Below are 27,411 nucleotides of genomic sequence, written 5' to 3' on the forward strand. Positions count from 1 at the left end.
TCAAGAGGTTGGTTAAACTGGCTTTAGACTGTACAGAAAGCAGGAGGGCCATTCAAGTGTGAATCATGTTCTCCAGCCACTTAGGGAAACTTTTAGGATTCAGGCTGGGTCTTCTGCCTCTACAGTCACTCCCCAGCCTACCGGTGGGTGCCAGGGCCCCAGTAAGTTCATTGAGTACTGATTGGTGGATGCTCTTGAGAGAAAGAAGGAAGCTAATTAATTTACTCCCCATCTCCTGAGGACCCAGGAACCTCAGCTCCTGACATCCCATTTTCAGATCTCTCTACTCTTGCCTTTTTCCTGGACTACAGTGTCCTCTGGGTCACAAACTTGGAGCTCAACTGGGTGCTCTGTGTGTCACAGGTAGGTCCAGAGGAAGCTGGGAGCTAGGGCTCGGAAAAATCCTTGTTATTTTTGTATAAAAAAAAAAAAAAAAAAACCAAGAAACTGTGTCACGGTATAATAACTACCTTTTATTGAGCACCTACTTGTGCCAGGCACTTTACATACATCTGTGCTTATAATTCCCGCAACAACCTGGGAGGTAGGCATTATCATCACTGTTTTACACATGAGGAAACTGAGGCTCAACAAGATTAAGTGGCTCACTTAAAATCACACAGCTTGTAGACAAGTGGTAGAATCAGCATTCAGGACGGACATCCATGAGTGCCCCCAAACTCATTAGGCATTCTTCACTCAGGGTTAAAACAGAGGGGGTGGAGGAGTGGGCCAAAGGATGCATTCTTTAGGGGTTGAGGGAAGCTGAGCCGTGCCCTGTTTCCCACCTCCCCATTCAGGCAAGCCACTGCTTCCTCAGACTCAGCTACAAGGTCAGAGAAAATTCACTCTGGCTGAGGTTGATCTTCTTAGAAAGAGAAAATGGCTGAAATGAAAGACCTTACCCTGTCTATTTACAGGTGTTGATGTGCACATGGGGTTCGCATGCAGAAGCACGCCACCACCAGAGTAAGAATATCTCTCCCTTTTAGGCCACACCCCTGCCATGTATGCAGGAAGCGAAGCAGCTGAGAAATCATGAAAGGGCTGTTTATTTCCTACTAGTGTACTAGGGACATCAACCAGGAGGGGGCCAGCTCAACGATCAAAACCTCCAATTTGCTCCCTGCCCCTCTTTCCAGGCTTTGCCAGCTTCAGGAGTGTTGTGTTCATTCCATGGATTCAGGGACACATGGTACCTCTCTCTCTCTCTCTGTCTCTTTCTCTCTCAGTCTCTCTCTCTCTCTCTCTCTCACACACACACACACGCGCGCGCGCGCGCACACACACACACACACACAGATTCTTGAGTTAAGGCATCAAGTCTGGCCTGAGTGGCCTTGCAAGTCCTTGCCCATGAGGCCATGGCCCTGGCCGGGGCTGAGCACATGTGTTTACCTAGATGGTAAGGGCAGTCTTAGGAGTCTCTTCACAAATGAGGGAGAGCAGTGATGGCTCCCCGCTCTGCTCAGTCATCCTGTCCTCTGGGATGGGACCTCCTCCCTCCTCTCAGTCTGTTGGCCAGACACCTCCAACCCATCTCCCCAGCTGGGGTAGGACCAGGTCAGCCACACTTCAGGCCAATACTGGGAACTCTGGCCCTGGCTTCCAGCATCAAGAATGTTCCAAGAACATAAGTGTGGCAGGGGCTATTTTGGGATGTTGAGGATCAAGTCCCCACCTCAGAAGGGCAAAGATGGCCATTCAGGCCAGGATGGAGGGTAAGGTTTCTTTTTGTGCTTTTAAAACACAATCATGCATAACAGGAGGATAGCTGACTTTTCCCCTCTGAGTTCTCTTCCACCTCAGGGAAGAGGTTTCTGCAGACTACAGTAGGTGTGGAGGGAAAAAGGGGCTTGAGGATTGTGCGTTAGAATGGGAAGTTGCTTCAGTGCCCTCTCACCTGGCCCTACCCCAGCTGGCTGGAGCATATTTATGTCAGCTCCCACTTAGTGGGTGGTGCAGAGGTGGGGACTTCCTGGGGCTACACGGTGTGGTTGTGATGGAGGGTTAAGGGCCTGCATGAAGACAGAGGTTAGGGCTGTGGGGTTCCTGGGTCCTGGACTGGGTCAGGATGCCCAGATAAAGTAGGCGACCTCGTCCAGGTCGACGGGGTAATCGGTGAGCAGCACTGGGGTTTTGTCAAAAAGCTCACCCTTGTAGCTGCGCCACTTGCCTGCAGGCAGGTAGACGTCTCGCTCCTGCTTGCCCGGCTCCAGTACTGGCGCCACCAGCAGCGTGTCTCCGATAAGGAACTGCGAGTCAATGCGGTGTGCCGTCTCATCCCCGGGAGCGATCCACCAAAGGGGGCGCACGATGGGGTCACCTGTGTCAGTGACCTCACCAGCCAGCTCAAGCAACAACGGCGCTACCAGCGAGGCCCTCAGTGCGGCAAACTTGTGCGCGATGGCCACCACTTCGGCATCATATTGCCAGGGCGGGACTGAGAACTGCATAGCGGGCATGAAGGCAGCCACCTCCAGCCAGCGCACGTAGAGCTCACGCTCGGGCACGTCGCTACTGCCGGCTGTGCGCTCAGACACTGCGTTGCCACCCACCATATCGGGCAGGATGAATGGGTAGCCCAGCATGCTGACGGTGAGCACCGCGGGGATGAGCGAGCGCAGCCCCAGATCGTAGCCCCACACGGAGTCGCGGTCCACCAGGCGGAAGAAGCACGAGATGTTCTGGGACTGGTAGCCCACGCGGACCTCCGCCAGAGAGAAGAAGGGCAGCGCCATTTCAGTGTAGCGTCGGCTCCATATGCTGGGGTCAGACAGCGGCCTGTAAGTGCTGAAGTCCCGCGGCAAATAGCTGACTTCTCCTGCATCAAACTTGAAGGAGGCCACGGCATAGCGCGAGCGCAGCCGCCGCAGGTGCCCTTGGAACCAGTCCCGAGCCTCCGGGCGTGTGAAGTCCAGCACCGCGCCGATGCCATTCCACCAGCGCACAAGCGCGGGCAGCCGGCCGGTGGGTTCACGCACAAACAGCTCGCGTTCCACTCCTTCACCAAAGCACGACGAGTTGTAATTGACAAACGGGTGAACCCAGAGCGTGACGCGAAAGCCGGCATCACGCAGCCGGCGGAACATGTCGCTGGCATTGGGGAACTTGGCCTCGTCAAAGTCGAAATCTCCATAGGCGGGTGTGTACATGTCGTCTATTTCCAAGTGGCTGCTGTTGAATCGGTGCTGGCGGATCTGCTGGGCGAAACGTTGCACTTTGTCCTGGTCCACGGCACGCCCATACAGCACCCACGTGGACCAGATGGGGTCCCGGAAGGCCTCAGGTGCTGGCACCCTCGAGGGCTTGTTGAAATAGCGCCGAACCATGTATTTATGGATGGAAGTGACGTCAGAGCCGACGCACACGCGGTAGCTGAGCTCTGGTGCGGCAGAGCCGCCCGCAGGTGGCTTGTAGGGCGTGTTGTGGTAGCGTGCCTGCAACCGCAGCGAGCGCTCGGTGCTGTTCCAGCCCAGGTGGAAGGGCACTGAGTCGTTGACCTTGATGGCAGCCGCACGCGACGACAGCCAGTAGCGCTCGAGGATGCCTCCGAATGCGGCGTCGGAGGAGTAGACATCGCTGGTGACGAAGGGCTGCGGCTCCTGCTGGCCATCCAGGCGGATGGGCCAGTGCTGGGTCCTCATCTCAGCACCGCCGTACCAGTGTGCCGCTGCATCGCCCAGGAACATAGCGTGTTCCACCGCGCGCCCCGGGGCCGCCTCCTCCCAGCGCACGCGGTAGCACATGACCGTATCCTTGGGCCTCACCGTCTGGATGAAGAAGTGCAGGGGGCGCCCATCGGCTGTGCGAGAACAGCCGAGGAGAGCGCCCTCTCGGCTGCAGGAGTCGAGGTCCAGTGCACCTGAGCGGAAGGCCAGGCGGAAGACCTGCTCGCCCTTCTGGTTGCGGATGGAGAAGCCTCCTCGGTTGAGGTCCAGAAGCTCCGTGCGCAAGCGTTCTGCTTTGCGTAGAGAGGCGCTGTAGTAGCACCAGGCCACCACTGCGGCCAACACCAGCAGCAACCCTAGTACCGCGGAACCTAGTAGAGGTTTCAGCTCTTTGGAGGGCTTGGGCTTGGCAGGCGAGAAGTTATCAGGCAAGAAGGTGTACATAGCTGCGGCGGCGATGGCCTTGGGGCTCCTATGATCTGCGTGGCTCCCAGGGCGACGGCGGGGGTAGGCTTGGCTCTTTTCCTGAGGGTTCTGGGGCATCAGCCCCAGTTACGGAAAGAGTGGGCAGTGGGACCACTCGACGAAGTTCATCTGAACTTGGACTGCCTGATTCTGGAAGGGGAACAGAGAAGTAGAACGGAGCTTTCTCATTCCATAGTATTTCCCTTTGCTGCAGCAGAAGGAGGAGTTGTATACTTTGGGAAGGTTATATTACCGGATGTAAGGTCTAGGGCATAAAGGCTTGACCCTTACCGGGACCATCTGTCTGTGTCTAACCCACTCTTTCTCATGAGCACCAGTTTTTGTCAAAATTAGTCAGGACTCCGAATGGGGAGGGACAGATGGCATGCATCCCCATTTTTCTGGTGGAGGAACAACCAACACAGGGTCAGGGAACTATCTAGGATCACAGAATTAGCCAGGCCTCCCTGGATCATACATGGGGGCATTTCTGACAAGAAGGGGAGGGATCTGCAGAAGGCCATGGTGGGAGAGGGAAGCTCTTTAAGATCAATCGCAGGGCAGTAGACTGGTTTTCCTGTCCAGGCAGGGTGGATAGGAGAGAGGAAGGGGGAACATCTCAGGCATGGAATTTAATCTTGAGTCAAAAGCCAGGTTAAATCTGGAGATTAGAGAAGATACCCAAAGCCAGACTTAGTCTTGGGCCTGGTTTGGAGAGGGGCAGGGTTGAATCTGTACATTAGGGCTGGGGTAAAAAGTCTAGCATAGGGGCCATGGTGACTTCTCAGATTACCTTCTCTTTGCTCTCAAAACTCCACCCTGTTCTCAGCAATTGATCACCAAGTCCATTTCCCTGCCAACCTTCCTGCTCTCCCCCTGGCAACACATTTGTTGGCCAGCTTCCTCCTGGCTTTGTGTCTATACTCACCCTCTCTCCTGCTGCCCCTGCCCTACTTTGGGCACTCTCATTTCTCCCATGTATCATTGCAGTATTTCCCCCAATAGGCCTCCCTGCTTCCACCTTCTTTTCCCCCAGTGCCTTACTCATGGCAACCATGGTGATCTTTTTAAAGCACTTATGAGATTCTATCTCCCTACGTTAGAGAGCTACTCATGACTCCCAGAATTAAGTTCAGAAGTATAAGCTTTACAATCGAGGGGCAAGGCATGATGTAGTCTCATCTGCCTTTCTGATTCCATTTCCAGCCAGGCCTATCCTATGACCACCAAGCTCATTCCTTACCTAACCTAAATACTTCAGCCATCTGCTCTAGGAACTTTCACCTACCCACACTGGGTCAATGTCTCTCCTCCACCTATCAGCTATCCAAGGAGTGGACACTCCCTGCTGCACACATACACTCTCATATATTGTATGTTAAACATATGACTGCAAAAAAAACCCATAGACTTTGGGGAAGGGGGTGGCAGGGTGTGTCCCAATCTACTGCCCAAGGCCACTGACCCTATCTCAGCCCTTATGGCAGAGTTCAACAAAGAAATAGCACCAGCCAGATGCACACACAGACATACACACTGCCAGCCAGCCAGCTGCCCATTTGTTCCAGCTGGGAGGAAAGAGAGAGGGAGACTGGCAAACAGTAATTAGCCTCCTCTCAGATGCCAGTGTCTGTCTCTAAGTCCTTAGCTACTTCCAAGGAGATGCCAGAACAGCACAGGGTCCTCACCTCCCCCACCTCTCCCATGCAGAACAGAATTGTGATCCCAGATGTCAATATACAGCCCACTACATTGTCTCCCTCCTCCAGGGAGATATTATCTCAGGGCCTCATTCTCTGTGCTCCTTCCTCTCAAATTTCCAAGCTGGTCAGTTCCAACTGGTCTGGAACAGCCTCTCACTCTTTACCTCTCATCCCACACAATTTAGCTTTCAAAACTCCCCCACCCTACTATGGCTTCCCCTACCTGTAGGTACAGGTCAGAAAAGCCCTGCTGCAAGAGAATGCACACAGTAGCATTTAGCTGATGCCCTCAAGCTAAGCAGAACCCAAAGAAGGCCTTAGGTGGCCCAGGCCAGACTTGTTGTACATTAATGTTCATTCATTCAGAACAACCAAGGCCCCATTCTGGGCACTGAGGGAATAAGGGGAAAGGGTCTATATCTGAAGAGGACAGAGAAGCCCTCATCTTCAAAACTTTTATATTGGGATGCCTGGGGTGGCTCAGCAGTTGAGTGTCTGCCTTCAGCTCAGAGCGTGATCCCAGGGTTCTGGGATCAAGTTCCACATCAGGCTCCCTGCGAGGAGTCTGCTTCTCCCTCGTCTTATGTCTCTGCCTTCTCTCTGTGTCTCTCATGAATAAATACAATCTAAAAAAAAAAAAACAAACCCCAAAACCTTTCATATTAAGTCAACCCATTTCCTGAAGCATAGGGAGGCCACCAAGATGACCTCAAAAGCCCTTTCTGATAGGTTCTGAGAATCTTAATGTTCTAGGATTCCAAAGGTTTTTGGTGAAGGACAGGGGCCCACAGTCCTAGGCACCCACTCCATGCAGGCCCTGTGCTGGTTTCCCAAATGCTACCACAGCATCTAACCCTAACAATAATACTGAACAAGAGGCAGAGCTATAGTGCCTATTCTACAGATGAAGAAACTTGTCCAAACAGAAAAGGAATTTGTTTGAAGTTACTAGGTAGCATGGTTGCCTAAATCCAAAGTCCCAGCTTAACCCCCCACAGCATAATTTTTAGGAGATGAGAGATAAAGGTCTGACTGGCTGTCTGAATGCAGCAGAGGAAAAGAGTTTTGAGGGTCAGAGGGTGAGACAGGATCCCCATCAGATGAAATGTGTGCATAGTGAACCCTATCTTCTGAAGGGCTGATGCTGCTGCTTGCTCCAGAAAGACTCCTTGGTGTGGGAAAAGGGCAATTTTAATGGCATCTGGTACAGAGGCTATGGAGGAGGAACTGTGGTTCCTGTATTAACAGCGCTAGAGACCCCTGTAATCTGCCGCCTCCGTCATCTGGCCAATCACAGGCTAATGCTGGCAGGTGGGGTCCGCCGTGGCCAAGCCTTTCCCCACTTGACACTAGACCTTAGTCTTGGCTGCGGGCCCTTAGCCGGATCCAAGGGGGAGGGCCCGGCCCGACACCAAAGGGGGGAGGCCATGCCAAGCCGAGTCGTTTGTCGCACATAATTCCGGGGTGGTGGGGAGATGTCAAAGGCAACTCGATCCAGCCCATCTCCCTTTGCTCCCCAACTACGGGATCAGAGGGGATCGAGTGACTGCGCCTTCAGCTTGGAATACTCCACCCCCACCCCAGCGCTACAGCTACAATGTCCGGAGGGACAGACTGAGGTCAAAGGGCCGGCCTCCCTCTGGAAACCACCACTTGAGGAGGGGCCCAGGTGTTCAGGCTCGTACCCCTTCTCATCAGAGGGAGCGAAAGTTCAGGAAGTGTGCTTCCTCAGCAACCTCCCCCCCCCCAGGGCCTCCCCCTGGGCTCACTCACGGCAGTGACCCCAGAAGTGGGGGTGAAGGGAGGCTCCTGAAGATTCCCTCCACGCTAGCTGGACTTGGGCTGCCACGGCGCGGCGCGGGGCGCTGCCTAGCAGAACAGCTGAGGCCCTCCTCGGACCCGCCCTCCTGCTGCTCGGCCACGCCCCAGTCGTTTGGTCTCACCTCGGGCCTCGGAGTCCGGCCCCGCCCCTGGCGCTCGATCCCGCCTACATTGTCACGTGGACTTGAGGGCCCCACGCCTTAGCCCCTACCTTTCTCCTACAGCTCTGTGCCCACCTCCGGGCAACTCTGGCCGGCCACCAGCCGGGTGTCCCCTGGCTCCGCCCCCTGCCTGCTGGCCCGCCCCCCTGGGCAATTGCTTACCGCGTGCAAGCGGGGCTCTGCCCCAGGCCTTCTGGGAAATGTAGTTTTGGAGAAAGGAGCAGTAGTGGAATGTCGGGGTTCTCGCACCTCTAGGCTAAATGTGGTATGCATATGAGGAAGAGCGAGCGGCCGGGTAAAGGGGTAGGGCTGGCTCTTGGGATTCCTTCTTCTCCACATTTGGGCAAGTAGAGGCCATCTTGGTATAACGCTCTCACTAGCTCTTCATGTGAAAATGTTTCACGTGTGGAAGAAATTGTCTCATATAGAAAAAGGGTAGCAGAGTTCTGGGAGGATCCCAGAGGCCCAGTACACGGCGAATCCAATCAAGGGCTCCATGGAAGGAGCCTAGTCCCACCAGCCAGGTGGCCCAAAATGTGGGTTCCTGCTGGACGAGACCAATAGTATATGAGGTTGGGGATCTCGGTGCTTTGGAATGCCCCCTCTGCTCTCCCTGCACAACACACACTCTGTGGGGACACCGTTAGAAACGCATGTGCTGTGAGGTGGTGGACGTGCCCTGCCATAACCCTGTTTCAAGGAGGAGTTGGGTGTAAAAATACTCAAGATTCCAGAGCACCCCACCCCTCATTTCTGGAGGGACAGAGAATCAGAGCTTTGCTTTGTAATTTGAAATTTCTTAGTCATGAAACCCTCCAAAATTATGTTTTAGACCCTTGGACTTGGGTAAGGGAGGGCAGCAAGGATGTCTGAATATAAACTTTTTCAGGGCTCTGATGGAGACTCTGGGAACAGAGATGAAGAACTTTGGGTACAGGGACAGGTCTTTGTAGAATGGAATATTCTGGGTCCGCTGAGATGTGGGGGTGAGGGGACATCTAGGTTTGGGGGATACTGAACAAATGTCACCTGGAGGGCCCTTCTGGGATGGGAGGTCAGTGGGCCCTCCCTGCATGGCTAGGTAGACCCATTAGTTCTGGTGGAGGGAGGACACCAGCTATTATTATATGTCAGGAGGGCACTCAGGGCCACCGAAGGGAAGTACTGAGATAAGGGGGCAAGGAGAGTCAGGGCAGGATGACTAAGAAACTGCATCTCAGTTGAAGGGGCCTGGCAGAGCCAGAGTGACTGGCTCCTCACTGCTAGGTCCTGCAGGGTAAGGATGCAGGAGGCAGCCTTTGGGGTGAAGGGTTTATTTACTGCTCAGCCCCCTCGGCCTGAGCTCTACCAGCAGTGGCAGTCAGGATAGTTTTCAGACACAAACTCAGGGTGGACGACATAGTTGTTTCTCTGGGGGCCACCGGTCTTCTTGAAGTGACTTGTGTCCCATCTGTGGGGAGAAATGAGTCAGCCCTTTTGGACCCTCAGAGGTCTGATTCCAATTTTCAGTGCTAACCCTATCCCAACATTTTGCCCCTAAGACTGACCCCATGTTCCAACACTGACCTCCTGACCTCAGATTCTACTGTTAAATTTCTGATTCCCAGTACTGACTCCCTAACATTAATCTCTTATCCTTTACTTCAAGCCCTGAACTTAATGCTCCGATGATCTCTTGACTCTAAGCCCCACTGCCAACCTGTAACCCTTCAAAGCCAGCCTTAGCGCCCTCTGATGGAGGGGCCTCCATTTCCTTGCCCGCTTTCACGGCCCCATGGCACTGGCACCCTCTGGTGGCATCTTCCAGTCAGTGCACTGCAGCGGACAGTTCCCGCCCCAACCGGTCCCCGCCTACCCCGCTGAGCCAAATGCTTTTGCATGTGTTTGCTCCAGACTTACCTAAGGTTCGGACAAGGGTAGTATGATGGCGGGGGAGTTATAACAGCACATTGCATTCCGGGCCGGTGCTCGCAGGGCGATACACTGCTGCAGGAGAAAGTGGTGGGCGGGAAGAGGTCGGGCTTTCTGATTTCTCCCCACCCTCAAAACCCAGACTAAGATTCTGAGCTGCGCTTCAGGTGTCTGCCCTAGGGCTCGTAGATCTGGGTCTTCAAGACTCCATCAAAACATGGGAAGATACCTGAAAGTCCCTATCTTCCTTACACCTCGTTTCCACCGCCCAGGCTGGGCTGTGTGGAGCACGCTGGACTCTGGGGAGGGTCGGACTCCAGTAGTTGAAGAGCTGGGAGCGCCCTGATTCCTCTCCATTGGAGGGCAATTATTCCAGCACTAACGACATTTCTAAGGCTCTGGCACTTTCTCCCTCCCCCCTACCCTTGTGAGGGATGAGACTCAATGCATAATTATTCAGACTCTGCCTGGGGAAGGGCGAGAGGAATCACTGTAGAGTAGGGGCAGGTTCTAGCGCGCACTCCTCACTTGAGCTCTCTAGACTTAGATGAGGACTTTGAAGTTCTCCCAGGCTGGGCCTGCCTTGACTGCCACCTGGTGTGGTGCATGCAGGAGGAGGAAGGAAGGGTGCGCGGCAGTCTGGGTTGCAGCTGAGGAGAACAGGCGCTCAGGCCTCTTTCCTCTGCTGTAACCCGCTAGGTTCTCTACCTTCAGAGGTCGTGCGGGGCTCTGAAAGCCAGGACCCCTTTGGTAATGCGGTTACCATTTCCTTGCTCACATAACCCCCGGCAATGACCCTGCCCATTATCGACGGTGACCCGAGACACAGGAATACCGGCTGATTTTTGAGGGCACATGGCACTCCGCAGGCTGGGTCTCCAGAGCCGGGCGTCCAGGTACGGAACCAGGTGTGGGAAGGGATGGGACTGGTCTGCGGGGTTTCTCCCTCAAAAAAAAAAACCTTCTGGCAGGGCCTCCAGAACAGGTACAGGTTGACCTTGAGCCCAGTTCCGGACGGATAGGGCCGAGAACCTAGGGGAATCTTCGTGCAGGTTCTCCAGTCTCAGCGGTCAGCTCAGGCCCTGGGGCCGAAGGGCGGGAAAGGACAGGGCCCAGTAAGGGGATAGAGGCGGCTGGAGGTGGGGTCTGGTATAAAGGCAGAGGAGAGCTGGAAATGGTGAGGGATGGGGTGCGCACAACCGGGGTGCCGCGGGACTCAGGGGGCGGGGCTTGTTGGGGGCGGAGCCCGCCCAAGGCAGGAGCAGTCCGGCGAACCTTACAGTCGGCTGCTGGGTGCACAAAGACCGGAGGCGGCGTTCCGTGCAGGGTGCTCTGGTGGCGCAGTAGTCCATCCCACGTAGACAGTAGTGGCGGCCAGAGCAAGCGCTTTTATAACCCTGGAAGGGCAAGCGACCGGGCAGCGGGTCCCCGCACCCGCATCGGGAAGTGATTTGCGGCAGTGGCTGGTTCCGTGACAGCGAGTTCAACATGTTCACCACCACCTCGCGCTCTGCACCCGCGGCCCCAAGCCCAGATACAGGGTTACAAAAAAGGGGAAGAGACAAGGTCAGAGATAGGAAGAGATGGAGACAAAAACAGGGAAAGATAGAGACAGAGTTAGACCCTCTACAGAATCTCTGGCTTCCACCCCATCCCCCAGGTCTCATACCATCGCCCTTCTGGTCTACCCCGCTACCGCCACACCTCCTTTACCGTAGGCATTGAGTCGTTCCGGCTTAGGAGGGCATCGCAAAGGCATTCCTCGACAAGCTGTCTCCATTCCGGCCTCCTGGAAGTGGCACACATGCTACCTCAAACTCTGACCCAGAAGAGTCCCTCCTTTTGGGGGTCCTCCCTGAACACCCAGACCAGTCCCAGGCCATGTCTTCTCCCGCCTTCCAGAAGCTCCTCTACTCTCCCGGACTCTGAGTGTTTAGAGTTGTCACCAGGCAACGCAGTTGCTCTACCTCCAGGTGGGAGGAGGAGGGAGGAGGATAGGAAGGGAAGGAAGTGGAGCTATAGGTGGACAGGGTCTGGACCTAGGTCTCTGGCATCTCTGCCTCAGCATTTGCCTTTGATTTTTATCTCTCTGTCTAGTTGACTCTGTGTAGTTGTGTCTTAGAGTGTCTTTAATTGGCGAGAGGTAGTGTCAATATTATAATATTGCCTGCCCACCAGAATCACCTGAAAGACTTGTGAAAAATTCTGATTCTTGAGGAAATTCTGATTCAAAAGGGTTCAGTCAACCCAAGGTCAACCATCAGCTACAGTTAAGAACCTCTCCTCTCTCCTACCATTCTCTCAAATTTCCTCTTCCCTCTGGCCTGGGCCTGTAGCTAGTCTCCTCCCTGTCTCCTTGGATGACTCTCCTATACCTATCTGCACTGCCACTGGGTGACCTTGTTCTCCCTCCCCTTGTCCTTGCTCACATCATAAAGGAGGGAGAGTGGAGCAGGTAAGCTCAACCTATCACTGAATCCTTAGCCAGACCATGTAGGAAGGGGCCAGGTGGCAAGCTTCAGGAAGGTAGCAAGTCAGGGAACGCATGCTAATCGCGTCCCCACAGAGGCCAGCCAGATATTGGGATCTCGGGAACCCAAGAGCTGTTCATACAGCTCCATTCCTGAGTTCCCTTGTCCCCTAAAAAAGACAAACCCTAGTTTCACACTAGAGAAAGAGCACTGGAGCATTGTTGATGGGAAAGGGATGAAGAACTTATGGTGAAATATCAGTCACTGTGGTTTAGAAATAGAGAGAGATGTGTATCCCAGACCCCAGGCATCTGTGCTGGTCACAGTAGATACCTTAGGTAGCCGAGGAAGGCATGTGGTATATTTGTTCCAGCCGGTGCAGTTGTAAGGTCCCATCCTCCATAAGTTATACCGGTCACCACACAGGTGGTATGGGTTGCATTTGTCTACTTGATCATAGGGGTGGAGACATAAGACATTGTTACTCCTTATTCTACCCCAGAATCTGGGTCCCCCTACATGTTCCTCCTCTGATCCCCAGGACAAAGCTAGAGTCTAATATCCTTGAGCCAGTCAAGCCCAGCCTGGCTCCAGATTTAGATACTGAGATGCCGCCCATTTCTCACATAAAGCAAATTTCTGAGTGGGATCTGGATCCTTTGAGCTGATCACTTTGCATACTGACACCACTCTCTCTGAATCAGGCAACCTGAAAATGGATCCTTCTCCTATTTCTTCCTTCTCATCTTTCACATCTAAGGTTCCAAAGTTTACTAATTTTGCCTCCTTAAAATCATTAGAATCTATCCGTTCTTCCAGCCCCCCATTATCTCACCCAGGTATCTCTGCAATGCCATAAGGAGGAAATAATATCACATTGTGGTTAATAGAATGGACTTCACAGACATTGTTCAAACCTCAGCTCTTGCAAATATTAGCTCTGTATGACCTTGACTGAATTAATTAATGGAGTAACTGGTGGAACAGGATCACTAAGAATATGGGAAAAGATGGCCCTGGAATACATCTGAAAGGATTTGTTCAGAAGAGGTTAATACTCCCTCTATCTCTGTAGGAATAGGCCTCAGACCTCTTCCAGTTCTTTGGCACAGATAGGAAACTCCCAAAAGGCAGGGCCTGGATCTCCTCCTCTAGGGTCAGGGTTAGGATCAGATCAGGTGTTTGGGAATCAAGCTGGAGTGGCGATGATTGGAGAAGCCCAGATTATGGGTGGGGATAAATTTGATATGGAATCAGGGTAGAGGTTAAGGGTCAGGTTTAAGGGTCATAGCTGAAGTCTCTGAGTGGAGTCCGCATTGGGTAGGTAAGGAGTGAGGCCCTACCTTCCTCTTGACAGAGCCAATATTTCTCAGGAAAATAGGGGTGGCCTGGTATGAAACCCTTATAGCTGTAGTCCTGCACGGCACATTTGACCATTTTCTGCAGAGCTTCAGGATCCACGTGGCGCTGCATGGTCTGAGTCAGGCCCTGGGCAAGGGGAGAGGGGGGAAAATGACTAGGTGCATTGAGGTCCCAGCCTCCATGTTCACTCGACCCAGATCCAGCCCCTATAGAGAAAGTCAGCCTAGTTGGGTCTCTCCCCTATGCCAGAGAGATCCCCATGCCAGTCTTGGCCCCCTCTGAATAGTTCTTTGTTTGAATCACACTTTCTTCCTTTCTAGCCAAGGCTGGGGCTTGGAGCCAGGCATTGCCTTCAAAGTGTTTTTCTGATGTTCTCATTTCTGTCCTTTCCTTGACTGAGATCTCTTTAAGGGCAGAGCTGGGTGTTCCGTTTTCTTTCAGACTGTGTGCTATCCAGGAGCAGGGCCTGGGTCTCCCTCAACAGACCAACAGGACCCTGGTATAACCAGAAGCCTCAGGAAAGACTGGCTGCCCTGGGAGCCAGCCACCTTATGCAGGTGTTTTGGACAGGGAGAGCTCTCTGGGAATTTGGCATCCTAAAGGAGATGAAGGATGAGGCTGGAGGGATACCTAATTTAAAATCTAATTCCCTGACTTCAATCTAACCCTGATTCTACTGTAGCTCTGATCTTGACAGCAATATCACCCTTGGCCCTGACACTCACTTTGCCCTGGTTCTTATCCTAACCTGACCTTTTTCCTGATCTTGGTTCAGGACCTGGGTCCCTCTGCTTTTGGGGGTTTACCTTGTCTTATCTCTTTCAATCCCTTGTTGGGCTAGATCTGTGGAATTCCTGATTAAGACCTATTTCTGGGGCTTCTTTGTCTTCAGCTGAGGGCAGAATGCCACATTATCTGTATACCAGTAGATCTCTGCAATCAGCTGGTGTGAAAAGATGGCTGGGTCACAGGGGTGGGACCCCCAGCAAAGTCAGAGGCCGGGAAGGATTTCCTCATGGTGGGCATCAAGGTGCTGGATGGTGACACTGCTACCCACATTTCCCCTGTATAATCTGAAGACCAAAAGTTTCTCTTGACCAAGATGAGACCTGGTGCCCCTACTGCCCTGAAAATCCCTCAGCTGAGGTGTTTCTTGGATCTCTGTACCCAGTTGAGGTTTTGTTTTATGGGCAAATCCTGGACAATCATACTCCAAATGGGTAAAAGAGTCCCATGGCTTGGCATTCCCCTGACCTTTACACACACACACACACACACGCACACGCACACACAGTCATTTAGAAGAACTCATAGATGTCATCAGTTTTGCCCTCAGAGGCTTTCCTCTAGTGTCTGTATCTTTGTCTGCTCACAGTTAGGAATAGGAGACTAGGGGATCCCTGGGTAGCTCAGCGGTTTAGCGCCTGCCTTTGGCCCAGGGTGTGATCCTGGAGTTCTGGGATTGAGTCCCACCTCAGGCTCCTAGGATGAGGCCTGCTTCTCCCTCCTCCTGTGTCTCTGCCTCTCTCTCTCTCTCTCTCTCTCTCTCTCTCTCTCTCACATAAATAAATAAATCTTAAAAAAAAAAAAAGGAATAGGAGACTAAAAAAGCTTATTGGAGGCTTTGAGTTGTTAGTGGGCTTTGTCAACCAAGAGCATCATTGTAAGATGGTCTGGTTAAAATGTTTTTGTTAAATTCTGTCAGTATCTGTAGGTCTTCCCTCTTGGGCTGATCAAATCCTCAAAAGAGACTCTCAATCTTTGGCCTGAGGACAGTGGCCAGAATGCCAGTGTTCTGAGAATCTAGTAGAGAAGAAGAGGGCTGCTGGAGGGTTTTGGCATTCAGTATGTGGAGGTTCCTTTGTTTTCAGTATGGTACCCTGCCTTCAGCTGGGCCTGGTATCCCCAGTCCTGAGATCCTCGCCAAAAAATAAGCCTTCTGACATTTGCAGAGATGGGGTAGGCAGTCACCCCATGGCATGAAATATGAGGCAATTAGAGGGGGCCTGGGTGGCTCAGTGGGTGGCTCCACCCACATCGGGCTTATTGCTCAGCCCAGAATCTGCTTCTCCCTCTGCCTCTTCTTCTGTCACTCCCCCTGCTTGTGTGCTCTCTCTCACTCTTGCTCAATTAACAAATAAAATCTTTTTAAAAAGAGGGATTTGGGGGTTTATTTTTTTTTAAAGAAGATTTATTTGAGAGTGAGCAAGACAGAGAGTGCACGAGTGGGGGTAGGGACAAGGGGGGAGCAGACTCCCTGCAGGTGGGGCTTAATGTGATGTGGGGCTTGATCCCAGGATCCTGTGATCATGACCTGAGCCAAAGGCAGCCGCTTAACTAGTTGCCTAGCATTGCCAGTTCCTGAAACTTTTTGAAAATTCTGCAGTTTTTTTTTTTTTAATTCTGCAGTTTTAAGTTAAATTATGTTTTGTGTTTCTCACTACTAGCTTTGGATTCTGCTTTCTCAGATCTGCTGTCAGGTACTACTTTTTTTTTTTAAGATTTTATTTCTTTATTTGAGAGAAAGAGTGGGGGAGAGCAAGAGAGAGTACACGAGTATGGGGAGATGGGGAGAGAGAGGGGAAGAAGCAGGCTCCGTGCTCAGCCCCTGCTCAAGCCCCAATGCAGGGCTGGATCCTAGGACCCTGAGCTCATGACTTGAGCCAGAGGCAGATATTTAACCAACTGAGCCACCCAGGCACTCCTCTTTCCCTGTTTCTTTCTTTCTTTCTTTTTTTTTTCTCTCTCCCTGTTTCTAAGGTCATCTCTTAAACTGGTGTTGGGCAGTTCCACTGTGAGGTACCTAAAATGTGAAATTTCTTCTATTTATTCTGTATCTGTGGATTCATTTCTTTCATTAGTTCTGGAGAATTTGAAGCTCTTTTCTCTTCAGATAATACCGATTCTCCTTTCTGTTCTTTCCTTCCGGGACTCTGAGTAGATGTGTATGAAATCTTCTCCTTACATCTTTCTTTTTTTTTTAAATTTTTATTTATTTATGATAGTCACCCAGAGAGAGAGAGAGAGGCAGAGACATAGGCAGAGGGAGAAGCAGGCTCCATGCAGCGAGCCTGACGTGGGATTCGACCCCGGGTCTCCAGGATCGCGCCCTGGGCCAAAGGCAGGCGCCAAACCGCTGCGCCACCCAGGGATCCCCTCCTTACATCTTTCATATTGCTTAATGCTTCTCTCATATTTTTTAACCACTTGGTCTTTGTGTTGCATTCTGGGAGATTTCTTTTGCTCTTTCATTTCACTCTTTTTTTTAGAAGTTTTTATTTTATTTATTTATTTTTTATTTTTTTAAAAAGTGTTTAATTCCAATTGGTTAACATACTAATTGTTGTTGTATTAGTTTTAGGGGTACAATATTGTGATTCAACAATTCCATACATCACCCAGTGTTCCTCAAAACAAGTGCACTCCTTAATCCGCATTACCTATTTCATCTACCACCTCCTCCTTCTGGTAACCATCAGTTTGTTCTCTATAGTTAAGAGTCTGTTTCTTGGTTTCTCTCTCTTTTTTTCCCTTTGCTCATTTGTTTCTTAAATTCCACATGTGTGAGATCATATGGCATTTATCTTTCTCTGAATGATTTCATTTATCATTATACTCTTACTCCATCCATATTGTTACAAATGGCAAGATTTCATTCTTTTTTATGACTGAAGAATAATCCATCATATATTATATAATAATGGAGTATTATTCATGTAACATATAATGGAATAAATATATATCTTCTTTATCCATTTGTCAATTGATGGACACTTGGGCTGCTTTCATATCTTGGTTATTATAAGTAATGCTACTATAAAATAGGGGTTCATTTATCCCCTTTGGAGTTTTTGTATTCTTTGGCTAAATACCTAGTAGTGCGATTGCTGGGTTGTAGGGTGGTTCAATTTTTAACTTTTTGAGGAATCTCCATATTATTTTCTACAATGGCTGTACCAGTTTGCATTCCCACCAACAGGAAGGAGTAAAAGAGTTCCCCTTTCTCCACATCCTCACCAACACCAGTTGTTGTTTCTTGTATTGTTGATTTTAGCCATTCTGACAGGTGTGAGGTGATATAGCTCTTTATAATTTTTATTTGCATTTCCCTATTGATAAGTGATGAACACCTTTTCATGTGTCTGTTTGCCTGTATATCTTCTTTGGAGAAATATCTGTTCATGTCTTCTGTGCATTTTATTTTATTTGAGAGAGAGTATGGAGGAGGGCAGAGAGAGGGGGAGAGAGAATCTTCACCTAGCAGGCTCCCCACCTAGCACATAGCCTGATGCAGGGCTTGATCTCACAACCCTGAGATCATGACCTGAGGCAAAATCGAGTCAGACACTTAACCAACTGAAAGACTCAGGTACCCCTCTTGCCCATTTTTTATTTTTATTTTTATTTATTTATTTTTTAATATATATATATTTAATTTTTATTTATTTATGATAGTCACAGAGAGAGAGAGAGAGAGAGGCAGAGACACAGGCAGAGGGAGAAGCAGGCTCCATGCACCGGGAGCCCGACGTGGGATTCGATCCCGGGTCTCCAGGATCGCGCCCTGGGCCAAAGGCAGGCGCCAAACCGCTGCGCCACCCAGGGATCCCTCTTGCCCATTTTTTAAATTGGATTATTTATTTTTTGGGTGGTTGAGTTTTACAGTTCTTTATATATTTTGAACTAACCTTTTATTGGCTATGTCATTTGCAAATATCTTCTCCTATTCCGTAGGTTGCCTTTTAGTTTAGTTTTTTTTTTTAAGATTATTTATTTATTCATGAGAGACAGAGAGAGAGAGGCAGAGACACAGGCAGAGAAAGAAGCAGGCTCCATGCAGGAAGCCCAATGTGGGACTTGATCTGTGACTCAGGGATCATGCCCTGAGCCAAAGGCAAACACTCAACTGCTGAGCCACCCAGGTGTCCTGCCTTTTAGTTTTGTTGATTGTTTCCTTCAATATGTAGAAGTTTTTTATTTTGATGTAGACCTAATAGTTAACTTTTGCTTTTGTTTCCCTTGCCTCAGTAGACATATCTAGAAAAAAGATTGCTAGAGCCAATGTCAAAGAGGTTAACAACATTTGTTCTTCTAATCCATGAGCATGGAATGTTTTTCCATTTCTTTGTGTCATCTCACTGACCTCTTAAATTGTGTCTAATCTGCCCTTTGAGACCCATCCACTGAGGTTTTGGTTTTAACGCATATATTTTTTATTTCTAAAATGTCTTTTTAAAAAGATTTTATTTATTTATTCATGAGGGACACACAGAGAGAGGCAGAGACATAGACAGAGGGAGAAGACAGGCTTCATGCAGAGAGCCTGATGTGGGACTTGATCTCGGGACCATAGGATCACGCCCTAGACCAAACGTGGATGCTCAACCGCTGAGCCATCCAGGCGTCCCTATTTCTAAAATTTCTATTCACTTCTTTTTAACATTTGTCTGGCCTTTAAAAAATATGATTGCTTGTTGCTTGCTCATTTTGATGATTTCACTTTATTTTTAAAAATTCATAATAATTATTTTGTATTCTGTTAATTCCAATATCTGAAGTCCGTGGAAGTTTTAGTCTGTTATTTGTTTTTTGCTGTTGTATGGTGGTTTGTTTCCTTATATCTCTTATTGTGAACTCAGATTTGATTGGTTTTACTCTGAAGGATACTTGAAAACCTATGTTAAGGGTATTTTCCACTGCAGAGGATACACATTCATCACTTGTGTATGTGTGTGTGTGTGGTGGGGGCAGGGAGCCAGAGATTACTAAACTTTCTGGTGCAGTTTGGAGTTTAAAGTTGTTTATTCACCTTTCAGCTAGCTTAAGGCTTAAACTTCTGCTTATAGTTCTGATATTGGCATTCATACTCAGGGCATCCTAAGTACCATTCATCTCCATGAGAGTCCAGAAAAAAATAAAAATTAATTTTTATGCAAGACCTAGCTGTTTTGAAGCAGGAGGGCCCTTTAGAGTTTCTAGATCAGCACAATGCCAGGAGCAGAAGAAGCCTTTCCTTCATTTAGTCCCATTGCTGTCTGGCTTTCACTTGTCTTCACTCACTGAAACTGTCTGGTCAGATTGCTAAGGATTACTACATCCAAGAGATCCATGTCTGAGCTGACGACATTTGACACTGACCTTTGTCTAAAATGCTGTCTTTGTTGGTTTCTCTTTGATTTTTCTTTTATCACCCTGTCTCCTTTTGTGGCTCTTTTTCTTTTACTTACCTCTTAAATAATCTGTATTCTCCAAAGTCCATCCTTGACCTCTTTCTTATTTTTCCTTGACAATCTCATTCACTCCTACGACTTTAGCTACTGCCTGCCTGTATACAGTTGATTTCAAAATCTGTATCTGTAGCTCAAACCTTTACCCTTTGCTTCAGATAAATATATCCAGATATCTCCTGGAAGTCTTCAAATATTTTTGTCCCAAAATGAACTCCAAATCTTAGTTGATAGAACTACTATTCCTCCAGTTGCCAGAGCCCTAAACCTAGGAGTCATCGTAATCTCTCCTCTCTTGTTTATACCCAGCTGGTGACCAAGATCTATTGATCTAATTCTTAAAATTCCTTCTTATTATTGAATGTCAAAAAACAGGCAGGCACTCATATTTTTCTGGTGGGCATGTAAATTATTATAATTCTTATTACAGGAATATGAAGTGTATATCAAAAGTTTTTGAAGTGTGCATATCCTTTCTTCCAACAATTTCATGTCTAGGGATTTGTCCTAAGGAAATAATCGATATCTACAGATGTACACAAATGATTATATTAGCAACATTTTATAAATAATCTAAATTTCCAATAAGAATCCTTAAATATATTTTGGTACAGTCATAAAATAAAATACCATAGTCATTAAAATGACATTATAGAATATTTTTACACAAAAAAAATGTATCTGATACGTGGTTATATGAAAAGAGCAAGATTCAAAATGTTAGTATACAGTGTGGTGCCATTTTTTTCCCATTTTTATAAAAGATATTTGCTACCTAAAATGGCATCTAATAATAAATTAACAATGGTTAATTTGGATAGTGAGATTATAGAGCCTTTTTCTTCATGCTTCTTTGAGTTATCCCAATTTTCTTCATTGAGCATATATTTTATAAAGATTATTTTAAATATTCTCTATTCCAAAAATTCCCTTTTCACTGCTACAGTCTCTTCTTATCTCTCACCTACATCCTTCTCCCTTATCCTTCACCACCTCACTGGGCTTCCTGTCCTAAGCCCCAGCCCCTCCAATCTGCCACTGCAACTCCTCTCACCTGGGGCTAGCCTCTCCCTTTGCTCCAGCTCTGAACTTCTGGTGGATCTGTGTCCCTAGGCTGTCCTTTCCCCTCTTTTCTGTTGGAAGCCCCCTTCCTCAGGATCTCTTAGTAGACCTACCCTTCAAGAAGCAGGAATGCTCTCTCCTTTATCCAGCTCTTGTATCAGTGCATCCACTGGGCAACCCTATTTTGTTCACTTGTTTGCTGAGAGCTCTTCAAAGGCATAGCCTGGCCTTTCATTGCTGTATCTGCATTGTGCGTGGCACGTGTTGATACTCCCCATTTGTTAGATGGTACACACAGATAAATTCCTTTAGGCAGTCACAAGTAGACTCACAGATCTTGTCTTCATTTTGTGAAAGCTGCACAGACCCACTTGGCCACTCGTCTCCAAGTACAGACACAAGAAGACTCTGTTATATATGCATGAAAACATGCCTATAGCACATTTTCTCACATATCTCACAGGTTGCCTCAGGGCCTTTGCATTTTCTGATCACTCTGCCTGGAACACTATTCTGTGAGCTCTTTACAGGGTTAGTTCTCTCTTATCTTTCCAGCCTCTGCTCAATGTCACCATGAGAGAGAGGGGTCTTCCATGACCTACATATTTAAGTAGCTTTGCCTGGTTACTTTCCATTTCCATTACCCCATTTATTCCTATACAGCATCTTGGATAATTTATAAAACTTGTGTCTTTTTTTTTTTAAGATTTCTATTTATTTATTTGACACAGAAAGAGAGAGAGAGAGAGAGAGAGAGAGAGCGCACAGGAGCAGGAGGGGCAGAGGGAGAGGAAGAAGCAGGCTCCCCGTAGAGCAGGGAGCCCAATGTAGGGCTTGATCCCAGGACCCTGGGACCATGACCTGAGCAAAAGGCAGATGCTCAGCCAGCTGAGCCACCCAGGCATCCCAAAACTTGTTTATTTCTTGATAATTATCTGTCTCTCTCCACTTCCTACCCTGGTGGAGTAGGAGGGCACCGTGAGGGCAGGATTTTGTACTATTTTATGTATTATTATAAATTCCATACTAGAAAAAAAATTCCATACTAGGCAAATAAATTCATTCATGCATGTGTGTGTGTGTGTGTGTGTACACACAGCTATAAATAATTACAAACACATAATGACAACCACACACTACCAGTCACTCAGACATACATGACCATACACTCTGGCCTGCCCACCCACCCACCCAGCCTCCACTTACCCGGGTCACAAACTTGTTGGCTTCCCAGGCCCACAGAGGTGGGTCTTTATAGACCTCCTTGATGGAGGTAGGAGCCCTGTAGGAGTCACTGTAGGTGCTGATGGGGGTCTTGGTCTTATGGGAGAAGAGGAACATAGTGAGGTCTAGGGGATGCCGCGGTGGGCTACCAAGGGCTCCTGTAAGAACATCAGTGACCACCCCCTCTTCCAGAAAGCTCACACCTCCAGCCTGGCGGGTGCCCCTAGCTGCTGTGACCCCCTCCTATGGGGGATCTCTCAGCTTTCCTCCCCTGCAACCTTCCTGCTCCTACCCAACCCTGCTTCCCTCTCTAGGACGGGCACTGCCCATTATGATATCACCTGGCTCAGCCCCAGCCCTGGGGAGGTGAGAAGATCCAATTCCCTCCCTACCTCCAGCCTCTTCCTGCCTCAAGCCTCTCAAAAGAATCTAATTTCCAAGAGTTCAGAGGGTCTCTGGAAGCCAAACTTCTCACTCTGATGAAGAGAATGGAAGTTCTGAGACATCAAGTGACTTGTCCCAGGTTGTGCAGCAGGTCAGTGGCAGGCCTGGCCTGGGAACTCATGGGTGGAAGCAGAGTGAAATGTGTATTCAGAGAATCAGTTCTCTCCCCTTTCCAGCCCACCTGCCCCTTGCCCACAACCCAGGTAGGGAGATGAGGCTGGCTTGTTTGATGCTTTTAATATCATTATTTGTGTTACACGATACACAACCAAGGATGATGGTCAATACTGCAATGGAAATGTTAAAAAAAATATTATACACGGCTCATGTCTTCCACACACCTTCCTGGAAATAAATTAGTGAGCACGGAGAAACCTGGCTGATAGGCAGCCAGAGCTGAGGGTAGAGGGAGTGTTAAGGCAGTATCTACAAGGGGGAAGGATGACAAGGGGGCAAGCTAAGGCCTCAGTTCCTCCCCTCCAACATCCCAGACAGGGAAGGAGGGACCCACACACTCTCCTAGACCCAAAAGGTGCTGGCCACCAGCTCCCTACTTCTCTCTACCACTTGTACGCTGCCTCAGTTGGAAGCCCTCACCTGCCAGGGAACTAGCCTGTCCTGTGGGGAGGGAGCTTTTCCCTGGTTCCTCAGGGCCAGAGAGGTCAAGCAGTGGGCCAGTCCTAGGGCAAGTCAGCAGCAAAAACAGTAGTCTAAATGAGCCCTCGTGGGGACCCTGCCTGGAAAAGAGGTACCCATGTTCTAGAAGGGTGAGACGGGGAGCCCAGGGTGAAGATAGTAGTGATAGGAAACTTGGCTGTGGGGCCCGGCTGCCAGAATGGGGATGCTGACCAGGGTGGCAGGGAAAGGTTCAGATGGGAGTGAGATGGGCCTTATAGGTATCGCGGGTGCCTTATTTGTCCTTGCTTCCCTTTGGCATTTGTTTTCTCCTCACTTAACCAGGGTCCCTGCACTTGAGGAGGTATGAGAGGGTGGGAAGAATTGAGGGGGGAGAGCTGCACCTCAAAAACTTTGGAGCCTGTGGGTTTTGAGGTGCTACCTTCCTAAGCCAGCAGCCTATTCTCACTCCTCACTACCCTCCCCTCCAGGGAGTGGGCCGTGGGGGTGTCCTGTGCAAGCTTGCAGCATGTGGGTGGTACATATGAGAGTGGATATCCCAATATGTGTAGGTTGTACCATGGAAGAATGGGGAGTATACACCCTGGTCCTGGGATATGGGGTTTGTGAGGCATAAGACCTGAGCAGTCTTAGGCTCTCTGTGCTTTCATATGTCTTCACATGGGGGCAGGTCTCTATTGCCCAGTCAGAGGAGGTGCTGGACTTGATCACCTCCTCCCTCTTGATTTTTACTTTTCCGCCCTCTCCCTGCACCCCCCCAACACTAGCAGCAGAAGCAGCAATACACACATTCGGACTCACAGATACCACATAGAGCTACACACATAACATATACCCCCCCCCCACATACATGTTCATAGACACACACACATGTATTCCCAAATAGATCCCAAATACATCCAGGTCTCTTAGGAACTTCCCTCTCCTTTCCACACAGACACACAACTCAGAAAGCCCCATAGATGTATTCAAAGACACACAGAGACTTGTCCACACACCTCCATAGAAATTCCTATGAAGGAATTCCTTCAGGTTTGAAAAGACCTTAAAAGTAACTTCAGACCCCGCTCATTTTACAATGGAGGAAACCAAAGCCCAGGGAACACAGGTGGCTTGTTGAAAGTGGATAGAGTGAGCGCTGGCGTAAGGGCCACAACCCACACTTCTGACTCTCAGGCTTGGGCTCTCAGTACACTGCTGAGCAGCCTCTCCCATCGCTAATAGACCACACAGTCACTTTCCCACCACAGACACATATCCATGACAGAAACAGACATCTGGAGAGACAGGCCCAGCATAGAGACACAGACACACACCCTGACAGCCTCAGACACACGCACATCCTGCCAAATTCTCGCTACCATACACATGCAACCACTGTTTTTTCCTAAGCTTGTCTCCTTGAAGATTCTTACTGGGAAGCAGCATCTGGGATCCTAGGCTGGAGAAAAATGGGAATGGGGCATTCGAGGCCAGCCCTACCTCCTGCTTCCAGCCTGGGATGGAGACCAATGAACAGAAGCCTAGAGGGGTGGGAGGAATTGACAGAGAAATAGATGCATTGGTTGGGGGTGGGTGAGGACAAATCATATCACCCCAAACTGGCCTGTCTCTAAGGCCCACCGTACTTCTCCACAACCCAGAGAGAAGGAAGGGGGTGATGGGGTGAAGGGGAGGAAGAAGGCAGTAATTCTATGGGCAGGTGAGGAGGGCGGCAGGCAGTATCCACTGGGCAGCTTTGCCAGGCTTCCCATCTGGAGAGGAGGGGGAAACAAATAGTTATATGGGCGGGCAGGGGGCGCATGGAGGGGGCTCTGAGATGCTGGGCCCTGCTCCCACTGCCCTGGGCCTTCTGCCTCCCAGCCTCTTTCCTTGTCAGGCTGGGGCTGGGGGAGCTCATGGCTTCGCTGGGGTGGGGTCAAGCCCCTGGCTTTGTGATCCCTCCCCCCCACTCATTAGTGTTGGCCTCCCTGCTGTCTGGTCTTTCCTCTCCTCAACCAGACTGCAGCTTTGGGGAGGGGGGCAGGGTGCTGGGCAAGATCCCCCAAGTAACTGAACAAACAGCCCCACCATTCCTCAGCCCCCGGGGTGGAGAAAGACCCGGTTTTGGTTTCTCCGGCTCCATGAACACACAGAGGTACACGTCCTACCATAGGAGGAAGCAATGACTGTTACGAGGTTGGCGGCTGTAGGGGGCACAGGGGCCAGGGGCAGGCAGACAAGCTGGGGAGGGGTTGGCCCCTGCCCTGTCCAACCTGGCCCCTGGGGACCCTGCCCCGGGTGGCCGCAATGGCCCCGCCCGCTACTGAATGTGGCAGGCGGTGGAGGACGTGGCCTGGCAGCACATGCAGGTAGGGTTCACGGACTTGGGGGGAATGAGGTCCAGGTCCTCGTCATCTGGTATCTCGTCTAACCGGTAGCCGTCCTTCAGCAGCTGGATGTTCAAATCTTGGTTGATCTGCTGTAGACAAAGGGGAGTGAGGTCAGGCTCGGGGCGATCTGGAGGAACCACTCACAGTCAGGCCTCACTCACAAGCCATCTGCATCCAACTCAGTCCCATCCCAGGTTACTGAAATGCCAGGCTTTGCCCCTTCTTAGGCCCTGGCCTCACTTAATGGCCTCACTTCTTTACAGGTACAACCTTGAGGCCCTGCCTCTCTACAAAGGGCAGCTGCCTCTATTTGGCTGGCCCCTATTTCAGGCCTAGCCCCATAAAGTATCGCCTGTATTTCATACTCCATTCTGTTTAGGAACCCTGTTCTAACCACAAGCTCAAACCTTGCCCCTAAAACGGGGCTCCCCACACTCAAGGCCCATTTCTAACGGCCTCCAGTTTCTTTCAGACACTGTCCCACCCCAGGCCCCACCCCTCACAGGCCTCCACCTAGTTTTGCCTATTACTCTTCTCAGGGTGTGAGTGGGTGTTGGCCCCATGCCCTTTCCTGGATGGCAGTGGTCCTGCTCAGGCGTGCCTAGAGTCCTAAGGAGTGGGGCCTCACCTCAGCAGAGGAGTAGCCAGAGGAGGAATATCTGGACATGTCAAAGTCATCATCGCTGGTGGTAGGAGAAAGAGACAGAGAAGTGATTCCTCAATATTAAATAGGAAACTCCCTGTACCCCACTGCCTACCCAACAGTTGATACCTTCCCCCTCCCTCATGCTTCCAAGCAAACAGCAGATCTAAATCAAAGACTGTGCTTGCTGTGCAAATGCCCAGGTTCCCTAGTCCTACCCTTCTGAATGAATTGTCACCCTTAACCTTCTTCTACACAGAGCTGATACATCCTTTACCCCCATTTCTCTCACTTTTCTTCTAGGCTCAAATCCCCGACTTGTTGGGTTTTCCCAAACTTTAAGTGTAGCCAGGTGTGTTCCTAGCAGTAGAGCTCCTTCCTTGGAGGGAGCAGGACATTTTAAGGGACAGTGATTGAATCAGTTGTCCCAGGACAGCATCAGGCTGTGACATTTCCCCTTTCTTCTCTCTGCTCTTTCCTACCTCCAGATAAAAAAAATTCCATTCCCTGGGAGATTCATCCTTGGAGAACTCCTGGCTGTCTGAGGAATACCCCACATTCCACTTCTGACAATATAGCAGGTGTGGCCTGTACAGCCCACTTGTATGTTCATATAGTTTCTGTGGCTTGCCCAGCTGCCCCAACATCCCTGTACACACCTGTCCGTGTCAAGGGCTACCAGTGGCTTCTCATCTGGGCTCTGGTCAAGCGAGGAGTAGCCTTTATTGGGGACGACCAGCCTGGGTAGAAAATTTAGGGGATTGGATTGGCAACTGGAGCACATAGCCTGGCGAGGAACTGGATTGGGCCCTGACCCACCACTTCCCCCTGCCCCTTGGATCCTGTTGAGATTCTCTCCTCTCAGGGAGGAGTTGGGCCTGAGGAGGGAGGAAAGAAGGAGAGGCATAGGACCAGCAGAAATAGATGCTGACTGGCAGGGTCCAGGTGAGGGAGGGGGGGGCCTCTACCTTGTCCGGGCCATGACATTGTTCTTCTTGGGTTGCTGGTTGACGGGGCTACCCATGCTGCCATTCTTCAGGGAGCCCTTTCGGGCCAGCTCCCGCTGCTTTTCTGCAGGAGAACATGGGAAGGAAGCTGTGTCCTGCTCCCAGGGCCACCACCCTACCTTACTGCTCAGGGCTGACTGGGTTGGGCCTCCACTGTGAAACCTCTTGCTTCTCTAGGAACCGAGACAGGGATCCCAACTTCAGGCCCTTCTGCTTGGTGGAGACAATACT

At 50.0% G+C, this 27,411-nt stretch overlaps 4 protein-coding genes across 22 annotated transcripts in view; 1 reads left to right on the plus strand and 3 right to left on the minus strand.

Moving 5' to 3' along the window:
* Positions 1-452: 452 nt before the first annotated feature.
* Positions 453-7,955, minus strand: MYORG (myogenesis regulating glycosidase). 3 transcript variants are annotated; one of them, XM_077912339.1, is made up of 2 exons: positions 7,783-7,955; positions 453-4,286 (listed from the first exon to the last, which is right to left on the minus strand). In XM_077912339.1, exon 2 carries the CDS (start codon positions 4,212-4,214, stop codon positions 2,070-2,072), a length of 2,145 nt encoding a protein of 714 aa, XP_077768465.1. In that variant the 5' UTR covers positions 4,215-4,286; positions 7,783-7,955; the 3' UTR covers positions 453-2,069. The 3 variants fall into 3 exon arrangements, with proteins under 3 accessions (XP_077768465.1, XP_077768466.1, XP_077768464.1); XM_077912340.1 differs by lacking the exon at positions 7,783-7,955 and adding an exon at positions 7,525-7,774; XM_077912338.1 differs by lacking the exon at positions 7,783-7,955 and adding an exon at positions 7,613-7,773.
* Positions 7,956-9,037: 1,082 nt separating this feature from the next.
* SPMIP6 (sperm microtubule inner protein 6) lies at positions 9,038-22,598 on the minus strand. Of its 7 annotated transcripts, none has more exons than XM_077912342.1 (7): positions 22,061-22,598; positions 13,547-13,691; positions 12,537-12,649; positions 11,446-11,521; positions 11,008-11,242; positions 9,721-9,807; positions 9,038-9,271 (listed from the first exon to the last, which is right to left on the minus strand). In XM_077912342.1, exons 1-7 carry the CDS (start codon positions 22,193-22,195, stop codon positions 9,166-9,168), a joined length of 897 nt encoding a protein of 298 aa, XP_077768468.1. In that variant the 5' UTR covers positions 22,196-22,598; the 3' UTR covers positions 9,038-9,165. The 7 variants fall into 7 exon arrangements, with proteins under 7 accessions (XP_077768468.1, XP_077768471.1, XP_077768470.1 ...); XM_077912345.1 differs by having other exon boundaries at positions 9,721-9,804; positions 11,013-11,242; positions 12,537-12,652; XM_077912344.1 differs by having other exon boundaries at positions 11,013-11,242; positions 12,537-12,652.
* DNAI1 (dynein axonemal intermediate chain 1) overlaps positions 10,485-27,411 on the plus strand; it is a 123,912-nt gene continuing 106,985 nt past the window's right edge. For 2 of the 6 annotated variants that reach the window (XM_077912333.1, XM_077912328.1), the window contains exon 1: positions 22,409-22,613. The gene's annotated coding sequence lies outside the window, so the exon portion shown is untranslated. Of the gene's footprint in view, positions 10,629-22,408; positions 22,614-27,411 lie in introns of those variants that run through there. The other 4 variants (XM_077912325.1, XM_077912329.1, XM_077912326.1 and 1 more) reach the window with 3 other exon arrangements.
* The window catches only part of FAM219A (family with sequence similarity 219 member A), a 50,953-nt gene continuing 46,286 nt past the window's right edge, over positions 22,745-27,411 (minus strand). For 4 of the 6 annotated variants that reach the window (XM_077912351.1, XM_077912349.1, XM_077912354.1 and 1 more), the window contains exons 3-6: positions 27,142-27,244; positions 26,833-26,913; positions 26,159-26,213; positions 22,745-25,619 (exon numbers count right to left, since the gene is read on the minus strand). In XM_077912351.1, coding sequence (XP_077768477.1) covers positions 25,461-25,619; positions 26,159-26,213; positions 26,833-26,913; positions 27,142-27,244 — 398 coding nt within the window. In that variant the 3' untranslated portion in view covers positions 22,745-25,460. The remainder of the gene's footprint in view (positions 25,620-26,158; positions 26,214-26,832; positions 26,914-27,141; positions 27,245-27,411) is intronic. The other 2 variants (XM_077912350.1, XM_077912353.1) reach the window with 1 other exon arrangement.

Source organism: Canis aureus, chromosome 10 (genome assembly GCF_053574225.1).
Source record: "Canis aureus isolate CA01 chromosome 10, VMU_Caureus_v.1.0, whole genome shotgun sequence".
In the NCBI taxonomy this organism is placed as follows: Eukaryota; Metazoa; Chordata; class Mammalia; order Carnivora; family Canidae; genus Canis; species Canis aureus.